The sequence below is a fragment of the Saccopteryx bilineata genome, chromosome 3 (assembly GCF_036850765.1).
Source record: "Saccopteryx bilineata isolate mSacBil1 chromosome 3, mSacBil1_pri_phased_curated, whole genome shotgun sequence".
Taxonomy (NCBI): Eukaryota; Metazoa; Chordata; class Mammalia; order Chiroptera; family Emballonuridae; genus Saccopteryx; species Saccopteryx bilineata.
In genome coordinates, this window is record NC_089492.1 from 242,400,701 (window position 1) to 242,412,419 (window position 11,719).

General features: G+C 38.2%; 1 protein-coding gene across 1 annotated transcript in view; it reads right to left on the reverse strand.

Moving 5' to 3' along the window:
• The window catches only part of HOOK1 (hook microtubule tethering protein 1), a 64,259-nt gene extending 63,685 nt beyond the window's left edge, over positions 1 to 574 (reverse strand). The window contains exon 1 of the mRNA XM_066269056.1: positions 345 to 574. Coding sequence (XP_066125153.1) covers positions 345 to 407 — 63 coding nt within the window. The 5' untranslated portion in view covers positions 408 to 574. The remainder of the gene's footprint in view (positions 1 to 344) is intronic.
• Positions 575 to 11,719: the final 11,145 nt, after the last annotated feature.

The window sequence follows — 11,719 nt, forward strand, 5'->3', positions numbered from 1 at the left end:
TAGGGAGGATCAAAGGGATGGACGCTTGGCTCCAGCCACAGCTGTCAGGAAGGAGCGTGATCTGGGGTTTAAGACGAGCCTCCTCTGACCCGCCCTCCACAGTCCCTTTCCCCTCCCCCGCCTCCACAGATACAAACGCGTACGTGTACACACACACACACACACACACACACACACACCTGCCCCGTGACCCGCAGGTGGCACTCTCGCGGTCAAGGGCGCCAGGAGGCGGAGAGGAACGCGCCGAGTCCGCAGTGCAGGTGGCCTCGGGTAGCCCTCAGGTTCACCTGGGGGAAACCGAGCGCCCCGGGAGCCCCCCACCTCCGTCGCCCCTTCGTACTCACCCAGATGATGAGGCTGTCGCACAGCTGCAGCTCGGACTGCGGAAGCGGCGGCGTCTCTTCCATGGCCGCAGTTGTTTAAGCGGCTGACCCCAACACCTACCCCCCGCAGTCCTTCAGGAGCCGGCGTCGACGACCTGCTCGCCGGCCAGGAAAGCTCGGTAGCCAGGCCCAGCGCCCGCGCCACTCACGCGCGAAGCCTCGCGCGGCCGACGTCGCCGGCGTAACCCCCTCCTCGCCACCGCCCCCGGCCCCGCCCCTCCCGCCCGCCGCTCGCCCCCTCCCCGTCTGGCCCCTGCCGTGCCGCCCCTTACCTGAGCACCGCCTCCTCCCACCCACGCCTTCCCTCCCTTCCTCCCGCCTCTCTCCACCCCGCCCTTTTCCATGCACACCTCTCCCCGCCGCACTGAGTGACCTGGGCGCGCGCCAGTCACAAAGAAGGTAGGTGCGGGAGGGGCGGGGAGGGGGCGGGAAGAGCGGGGGTACGTTGCACAGGACAGACGCGCCCCCTTGGGCTCTGACCAATCAACATGAGACAAGACTGAGCCTGCGGGAGTCTACGCGAGAGGGTGGGAAGGGGTTTATGACCTGGCAGGTGCAATGAAGGCGGGGGTGGAGAGCGCGCGTGCGCGGCGGGGCTGAAGCGAAGCCGAAGCTAGTACTGTCCCAAGGGTGGGAGCGACTGCCGTCGGAGTGGTCCTAGGTCTGGCTCAGGCATCTTCCCGCCTCCTTTCTCGCAGTAGAGCAGTGCCTCACTACACCTGGAGAGATCCACGCTCTGCTTCCATGACGTCTTCAGAATTAGCTCCTACCCAGGAATGAAAACAAGTGCAGATAGAGAGAGCTGGTTTTTGTTCTAGGTGCTCAGTGGGAAAGGATATTTTAATTTGCAGAAGTGGCACAGAAATATGTTGCCTTAGGGGAAAAACACCATAAAGCTGCTTAAATCAAGCTCTCAAAAGATCACAAACACTGTAATTTTACATGGGGGAAAAGGGAAGACCATTTGAGGCAGGAAAATGAGAAATGAAATGATATTTTAGTTTTCAGGCAACATGGAAGATATCAATGTGCTATCCATCCTATTTTCCTCTGGCAGTTGAAAACCTGTCTTTTCTGAGAATCTTCTTGGGGGAGGGGTTACCTAAATTGGAAGCTCAGGAGGTCATGGTATATAGCTTAGGTCAGCGATTTTCAGCCAGTGTGCTGCAAGAATCTTTGAAACATGCAATACCTGTCTATTTAGTCAAGGGCACTGACCTCTTTTCCCTTAGGTTATCAATAAGAAAAGACAACAGCTCACGCAACAATAGCCACCTGGTGTGAATGAATCAAAATTATGCCTTTTGGGGGGGGAGGGGTCAGGTTAGCAAAACATGTATTCTTGGTGTGCCGCAGAATTTTAGTAATTTGTATGCCATGAGATGAAAAAGGTTGAAAATCACTGGCTTAGGCTATTGAAATGTGACAGAATATTTTTTCTCTTGCTGTTGATTACATCACTTCACTCATTCATAAACTCATCAATTCATGCTCTGTGTAAAAAATGCAGCTGGCTCATTTATGTTACTGTCTTTATATTTAGACAGTGAAAGTTTAAAACTGATGGATGACTGCAATTAAAAGCCCCTCAATGTAAATCAGTCTTACTCTAAAAATACAGCACATGCTATCAAGTTGCTTAACATTATTCCAGAACTTTCTTACCCCATGCAGAGTCCTTTTATCTCTGGACATTAGTAACATTGGTAATAAAACAATGAATAGTAAAAGATCTAGGAACTAAAGACCTGGTCTGACTTGACTCCCCTCTTGCTGTTAACATCTTTCTTCTGTGAAACCTAATCTCACATTTCTAAAATAATGCTATGGACACTAACCTACCCTGCCCACCTCAGAGGCAGGCAAAAATAATAATGGGTATGGAAGACTTTTATGAATTTTAAACTCTTTTGCAAACATGAGTTACTACAATCATTAGCTTAGAAGCATATGAGAACACATCACTAAGAGCCACAGGTCATTGACCTACTCATATTTAAGAAGAGTAACTGGGAGCGATTGAGTTATCCTAGGCTCTGAACAGAAAATAGATCCTCGGGGAAGAACGCCCAATTCTCTTCATGACACTAGATATAATAGAAAAGTATGCAAAGGACATGACCAGTGAATTCAAAGAAGACATATAAATATGAAAAAGTTAGAAAATGTAAAAGATGAATCATTGAAATAAAACTAAAAAGAGAATGCCAAGAAGAGTGAAGTTCACTTTCATACACAACTGGAACAAGCATTTTAGAAAATGTTTTTCTAATCTTTCTCAATATTAAGAAACTTTAAAATATACATACTGTTTAAGCCTATGATTCCATAATTCCACTTCTTGTCATAAAGTCTGTTGAAATCATAAAAAATGCAGTTGAAGGTTATAAACAATGATATGTATTGCAATTTCTATATATTCTGATCACTACATGTTCAATAAGCAAGAAAGGTTAAACCTACATTATAGTAACACTTGATTGAAGTGCTATTTATTAAAGCAAAAGAAGAGACAACCATTAAATGTCTGAAAGAAGAGTGATTAAATACATTATGGTATATCCATACAATAAAATATATTGTAGCTATTAAAATATTTGAAAGAAGTTTAATTACTCAGGAAAATACTTACAAAATAATGTTTAAAAAAAAAGTGATGATACAGACCTGTCCATACAGAATGGATCTCTCTGCCTCTCTGTTTCTCTCTCTCTCTCTGCATATGTATGGATGGGCAAAGTAGTTTTACAGTTGTGAGTACATGAAACACAGAGTTTATTCTTGTATTATTGTTTATTCTTGTATTATTATTTATTCTTGTATTATATATCTTCCATAGAACTATAAACCTACTTTTGCCCACCCCTGTGTGTGTGTACACACACACATATTGATATATACATATGGATTGTTATTTGTGTATATATGGGTGTGTTTATACACACAATAAGGGAGAATGGGAGCAATTAAAGGAAATAAACCAAAATGTTATTACTTATATAATGACATCTAGGTTTTTAAATAATGGGTTTTACCTTCTTTGTACTTCACGGTAATGTTGACATTTTATAAAGTAATTTTATTATCAGACAGGAAAACCAAAGGCTGAAAATGATTAAAATTATGAATATGTTCAGATCTCAACTTTGGAAGATTATGTATAAGAATACACATACGCATCTGTATTATCTATACAAAGAGATTGAGAAGAGAGTTGGTTAAAATTAAGCATGAATTTTACTGTTATAGAGACCTGATACCCCTTTTCATTTGCCTGGGTAACCTTGGGCAAGTCAGTTAATTTCATTAAACTTCAGTTTCAGTCTCTGTAAACTAGAATAATACTTGTATATTTCTGTGTCTCTTTATATTTTTTAGGCTTTTTTTTTTTGGTGGTGTGTGGGATAAATCAGATTAGGTAACTGTATTTAAAAAACAAAAACCATGTCGTAAGAATATGAAAAAGCTCACAGATTCAGAGGAAAATCTAAGGAACCCATCATGAGAAAGGGCTGGTCTCAGAGCAGTTCATCAGAACCCAGAAGCAAAACTATGGGAAGTTCTTTCAGGACATCACTACCTGGATGGATAGGATAAAATAGTTATTAAGCCTTTCTAAGTCATTCTAGTCTAGATTCAAGTCCCAGGGAAGGCATCTTACTGGTTTATCATGGGATATGTGGCCAATCCTTTGCCAAAAGAGGACAGAGCACCTATAGTGGCTACCCCATCAGGACCGCAGACCCAGGGTGAATCACGGGGCAACTGCCCCATCTAGATGCAGGCTGGAGAGATAGATCCCTGCAGACAAAAATGGAAAGGGGTTGTAACCACAGTTATCATTTCATGTAGTAGCTTAAAGTCAAATAACTAAACAAATGCTGCCTTGGAGGATTTAAGACTTAGGTGCCTGGGGAAACAAAAGTTACAAAAAGATAAATCACAATGCAGGGTAATAATATCCATTTTATTTTAAACTGATAGGAGAGAATGTTTAGTTTTCCATTTATTGAGAGAAATAAATATAACCATTCCACTTATTAAGCATATTTAAGCATTTATTTAAATAAAATTAGACATAATTATTTTATCTTGCCTTAAGTAACTCAGATGACAAAAATTAATAAAGTATGTGTACTATATTTCTAAAATCTTTAAAATAACAGGTAACAAAAATAGACATTTAGTAAAATGTACTGATAATGTAAACAATCTAAAGTATCATTTAAACATATTAATCCTGTACTTTATATATCAATTTATCTAAGTGAATTTTGAGACATGTCATCATTTTACACTCTGTTAGAAGAGATAATGCATGCTTCTCATTCTGCTGATGACCTATTTTTTATGTACAAAATTCTTTCTAATCCATTTAAGCAGATTTAAAAAATAAAGACTAAATACTGACACATAGTGGCTAATCATTTAATCCACAGATGTTTGTCTCTAAAAAGCAAGCACAATCTAACTTTGCAATATAGCTACACACGGTGTTTCCTGTTGTTTGCAAAGGTATTGAAAATTAATATTTTGAAACAGGAACTTTTAAAATTTACATGATATAAATGGAAACTGGATAATATGACATTCATAAGACAGGATTCACAGAAATAATGATCAGAGCATGATTTCTAAAGCAGACAGGGATCATTGTGTTAGAAATCCTGCTTATATTTTATTACAGATTGAAGAAACCTCCATATGTATATCACCTGAAAATACGTTAAAGTGGTTTGCCTAAGGGGTGATATCTTGCTCACTGTCTCTGTTTTAGATCTATAACTCTATAGAATATAATACATCTTACAATAATAAATTCTAAGAGGAAGGAATTTATCCAATCATGGAAGGGCAGAAGAAGAGGGGACTCCATAACCATGAGGAATAACAAACGGGCCAAAGAAGCAAATGCCAGACAAGATGCATGAAGAGTTTGTTAATGTGAACAGTTGTAGAAAATACCTAGAAATGCAGTTATGGTTCATGAAAAATGTGAAATTATTTAATCAAGTAAGTAAATACTTTCTAATATTATCTGGAAATATTTTTTAGAGATCCTAAAAACAAAACAAACAAATTTGAAAACAAAAAGAACTGACCAGGGATTAGCCATATACAGAAAAAAGAGAAGCTGCACATTTATTTAAAATAGGTAAATTCATACTGTAACTATGTTTTGTATGAACATGACTAGTATCCTAGAAGATAATCCAATCCAGAGGCTATAAATATTAATAATAGTAGCTAAAAGTTATGGAGTACTTAATAGGTGCTATGCACTATTATTCTAAGGGTTTTGTCTATGCTAATTCATTTATACTTAACAATCTGACAAGATAAGTAATACTTCAAACTTTATTTTATGTAAAGGGCACTCAAGCTCATATAATGGGTAAGTTATATATTTAGAAAATCTCTTTCCAGATATGAAGAGGACAATCCTTCTAGGGGAGACCAGAAATGCTTTTTTAAGTGTTATTAAAGTATAAGTGATATAAAAAACTTTTACACACATTTAATATATACATACTGATAAGTTTGGACTTATGCATATACTCATATCATCACCTCAATCAAAGTTCTAAACATATCCACCACTTCCAAAAATTTCCTTGTGCTCTTTTGTATGTGTTTTGGTAAGAACTGATTTTTAAAGATAATCATTGCAAAATAAAATATAGCATGTACAATTTTTCAGTCATAATTTTTCCTTGTTACTGAAATATTTCTTCAGACAAGATTCTTTATTGTTCAACACTATAAAGCAAACAAACCCATATCTGAATGAGTGAAGTTAATTGTCACCTGTTAGAGAATCTGCTGACTGAAGCTTAATGAATACAATAGATGATTCAGAGACCTTAACTATATTAAGCTTTTGACATTTTATTAATCTAAAGATGAACTTGAGGCCTGGCCAGTGGTGTCACAGTGGATAAAGCGTTGACCCAGAACACTGAGGTTGCTGTTTCAAAAACCTGGGCTTACCTGATCAAGGCACATATGGGAGCTGATGCTTCCTGCTCCTCCCCCTCCTTCTCTCTCTCCTCTCTAAAATGAGTAAATAAAAAATTTTTAAAAAAAAGAAAAGATAATTTGAACTATTATTTCAAATACAATTTACTTACAAATGTCAGATGGTTTTTCTGAAGAATAAAGTTGACAATTTGGATTAAATAACTGGGTTACTCTTGGCAGTATATTATTTTTTAATGTTCAAAGTTCTTTTTAAGGTCATAGTTAACCCAATCTCATTCTCTCTCTCACTCTTTCCCCTATATATATATTTCAAAACAAAAATAATTAGCCTTTACCCTTAAATATTTCAGCATATATAAAAATAAGATATTTGATATAACCACATACAGGGTGAGGCAAATGTAGGTTTACAGTTGTGAGTATATGAAAAACAATTTATTCTTGTATTATTATTAATTATTGTATTATTTTCCATACAAACAGCTGTACACCTACTTTTGCTCCACCCTGTATAATTATCACACTTGGAAAATTTAACATTGATAAAATATTATTATTGAATATGCGATCCTTCTTTATATTTACATAATTGTTTCCAATTCTTTCTCTTGTTTTCCTCTGGGATCCAAAATCAAGGAACCAGTCTGATTCATTATGGTTTTTGCCATGTAGCTTCAATCTCCCTCTAATCTAGGTCAGTTTCTCAGCCTCTGTGTGTGTGTGTGTGTGTGTCTGTGTGTATGTGTGTGTGTAATATTTTATGACAGCACTCTTTTGAATAGTTCAACCCAGGAAAAATTTTCAGATTATTTCTTTTTTATCAAATTTTATCTAACCATTTTTAGCAAGATTATATTGTAAACTCAGCACATCATATTGGCAGGAATATGGTAATGGGTTGTCCACCAATGGGGTACATTAAATTTTATCATTTGGTTAGAATGCATGTCCACCAGATTTTTCCATTGTAAGGATCCTTTTCTCTTTGTATTTACTAAGTTAATTTGAGACTGTGTGAATATATGACTTCCCCAAAAGTTTGTCACTCAATGCTTTTAATATCCATTGTTAATTATTGCCTAAATTACTTATTACTGTGGTGGTCATAAAATGATGGTTTTCTATTTTTATTATTTCTTTTATGTCCATTAGTTGGTGCTATTCTCTTTAAAAAGACTATTTTCCTCTTCTCTCCACACCTACCTTAAAATTTTTTAAGTATAAATTTGGACTAAAATTTATTTTTATTCAGTATGATATAATCCATTCTTGTCACTATTCGTTTTAATCATCAAACTGTCCCAAGTTCAGCCAGTGAGAATCCCTTCAAGTTGGCTTCTGTGTTCTTTCTGCATACCTCTACAGTTTTTTTTAAGCACTTCCATATTTCCTGGCACAAGATGTTTCAGGTTCACTTTGTACTTTCCTGTCTTTCTCCTGGAATCAGTCATTTCTCCAAGAAGCCCTGGATCCACTTTGTGGAGGGAGTGATGTTTAGTAAGGCTGGATTTTTTTGGCCAAAGCAAGATCCATTTTACAATTACAATTTCATCTCTTGGACATTATGTTCTAGTCCCTCCCAAAATAAGGACATCCTGGTAAAAATTAAAATTATAGAACATAATAGTCACTTATACGTTAGGGTGAAAGTCATTATAGCCCATTTATTTTACAAGAGATTGGAGGCTGAGAAAATAAGGACAGTAGACACTGTGAGTGTGGGCGGGCCAGTGGAGAAGTGACAGGGGCCCATGGATAAGTAAAGAAAGATAACATTAACTTCTTCTATTCTGGGTACCATCATATACACGATTTAAATTATGCTTCACAGCAATCTGTACTTTCACAAATGAGAAAGTAACTTGTTCAAGTATGCCATGTACATGGCAGATAGGCAGAACCAAAACCTTCTTTTGTTTGACCCAAAAAAGCCTCATCTGTGCCTTCTCCTACCCCAAACCATTCTCCAAGCCTTGGGCAGAGAAGACAAGATTCATCCACTTCTGAGTATGAGACTATGGTCGTGCTGCCTTTCCTGTTTCACTGAAAGTCGTTCATTGCGACTTGCATGCACAGCCACCCTCACAAACATCGTCCTTCAGTTGAGAATAAGGTTCAAGTGTTTCTCTCTACCGCTCAGAAAGTCTGTGGGAAACAATTCTATTTTATTTGCTTTCAGTGCTTATTCAAAAAGAACAGATAGGCATCTCACATTGAATGCTGTCTCAGTTGGATTACTCATTACAAGTACTGCCTGCTGCCAGAAGTTAGTGCTAGTGGTGGGGACGCTTGTTGTAGGCTTGTAAGAGATAACCGAGGCAAGCTGCCTAGAAAACAATGGTGGGTATAGAGCCCAGAAGAACATGTTTTTCTCTCCCTTCTTATTATTACCTTGGTCAAATGGCTGAACTCCCTTGTTCTCAGTTTTCTCACTGTAAACAGGGAAAATAATAGCCTGGCTGAAGAAAGGAGGCAGGATATCTAGGACAACATCCACAACCACATATTAAGTCACTTCTGTAGATAAAACATTTCCTTTGACACGGGACATGTGGAGAAATTTAAGGCAGCGTCTCCAACCCTATCATGCTTACCATCTAATTGGGGATGTTGGACTTGCATATGAAAAAGGCAAATAACACAGAGACCTGTTTGTAACGCACCCTGTGAATGTCAAAGAGGAGAGAGAGGATTAATCACCAAGAACATTAGAAACTTTCCAATTAAAAATAATGATAAAATATAACTTTTTCTGTTTTTTTCTACCAATTTTATAAAAAAGAAGGAATAAGGAAGAGGGAAACAAAGAAAGAAAAGGAATGAATGGAAAGGGAAAGGCAGAAAGAAAGGGAAAAAACACAGGAAGAGTAATAAAGGTAATTATGTAGGTAAATATAAAAGTCAGTATTAATGTATTTTAGTTTTGAACTTGTTTTCCCATATAATTTAAAGAAAACATAAAATAATAATTATAAAAGTATGTTGATGAATACACAATGAGTAAAAAGTAATATGTGACTATAACACAAAGGGAGAGATGGAGTTCTATAGGAGCAAACTCTTTATAGATGATTGAAACTAATTTGATATTAATTCAAACTAGAATGTTATAAATTAAAATGTTTATTGTGGTCTTCAGGTAAACCACTAAGAAAATAACTTAAAAATATGTAGAAAAATATGAGAAAGAAATTGAAATGGTAAAATACATGTATTTAACACCAAAGAAGGTAGTAATGCAGGATCCAACTATATACTGTCTACAAGAAACTCAGTTTAGATCCAAAGACAAACTAGACTGAAAAATTAAAGGACATTCAAATATATTCCACGCAATCAAAAGATAGCTGAATTGCTATATTAATATATAAAATAGAGTATTAAAAAACTGTTACAGGCCCTGGCCGGTTGGCTCAGTGGTAGAGCATCGGCCTGGTGTGCAGGAGTCCCGGGTTCGATTCCTGGCCAGGGCACACAGGAGAAGCGCCCATCTGTTTCTCCACCCCTCCCCCTCTCCTTCCTCTGTCTCTCTCTTCCCCTCCCGCAGCCAAGACTCCAATGGAGCAAAGTTGGCCCAGGTGCTGAGGATGGCTCTGTGGCCTCTGCCTCAGGCGCTAGAATGGCTCTGATTGCGGCAGAGCGACGCCCCAAGATGGCCGGAGCATCACCTCCTGGTGGGCATGCCGGGTGGATCCCAGTCGGGCGCATGCGGGAATCTGTCTGACTGCCTCCCGGTTTCCAGCTTTGGAAAAAATACAAAAACAAAACAAAACAAAAAAAAAAACAAAAAAAAACTGTTACAACAGACAAAGAAGTATATTACAGAATGATGAAAAAAATCAATCCATCATGAAGATATATCAATAATATACACATAAACAGAGTCCTAAAACATATGAAGCAAAAAACTGACAATTAAAGGGGAAAATAGTTCAACAATAATAGTAGGACACTTATGTATCTCATTTTAATAATAGACAGAACAACTAGACAGAAGATCAACAAGAAATAGAAGACTTGAACAACACTATTCTCCAATGGGATCTAATCTAAGAAACATATAGAACATTCCAACAACCAGAAAACACATTCTTCTTAAGTGCACATGGAGCATTCTCCAGAATTGATCATATCCTAGACCACAAAATAAATCTCAGCACATTTTAAAAGACTACAACCATACAAAGTATTTTTTCTGAATACCAATGAAATAAAATTAGAAATCACTGGCCCTGGCCGGTTGGCTCAGTGGTAGAGCGTCGGCCTGGCATGCAGGGGTCCCGGTTCGATTCCTGGCCAGGGCACACAGAAGAAGCGCCCATCTGCTTCTCCACCCCCCCCCCTTCCTCTCTGTCTCTCTCTTCCCCTCCCGCAGTGAGGCTCCATTGGAGCAAGGATAGCCCGGGCGCTGGGGATGGCTCCTTGGCCTCTGCCCCAGGCGCTAGAGTGGCTCTGGTCGCAGCAGAGCAATGCCCCAAAGGGGCAGAGGATCGCCCCCTGATGAGCAGAGCGTCGCCCCCTGATGGGCGTGCTGGGTGGATCCCAGTGGGGCGCATGCGGGAGTCTGTCTGACTGTCTCTCCCCATTTCCAGCTTCAGAAAGATAAAAAAAAAAAAAGATATCACTGTAAAACTGCTAGAATAAAATACAGGGGAAAAGCTCTTGATGTTAGATTTAGCAATAGTTTTTTGTATAAGCAACAAAAGCAAAACAGCAAAAGTTAATCAAACTAAAAAGCTTCTGCACAGCAAAAGAAACAATAGAATGAAAAGGCACACTACAGAATGGGAAAAATATTTTACACCTTATAACTGATATGGGATTCATATCCAAAATATATGATACAAGGAACTCCTATAACTCAACAGCAAAATAAACAACAAAAAAACAACTTGATTAAACATGAGGAAATAACTCGAGTTATCATTTCTCCAAGGAAGTCATACAAGTGGTCAACATACAAGTGGTCCATGAAAAGAGGCTCAACATCACTAATCATCAGGGCAATGCAAATCAAAACCATAACGAAATATCACTCACACCTGTTAGGATAGCTATCTTACTAAAAAAAAAAAAAAAGTATTGGTAAAGATATGGAGAAATTGGAACCCCAGTACACTCACTGATGGTATGTGTAAAATGCAAAATGATGCAACCTCTATGGAAAACAACATGGAGTTTTCTCAAAAAATTAAAATTTAAGTGATATGATTCTGCTGAATCCCACTTGAAGTATATATCCAAAAGAGTTGAAAACAGAATTTCAACAAGATGTATGCACTCCTATGTTCACTGCAACTTTATTGACAATAGCCAATATATAGAAAACAACCTAAATGTCCATCAACAGATGA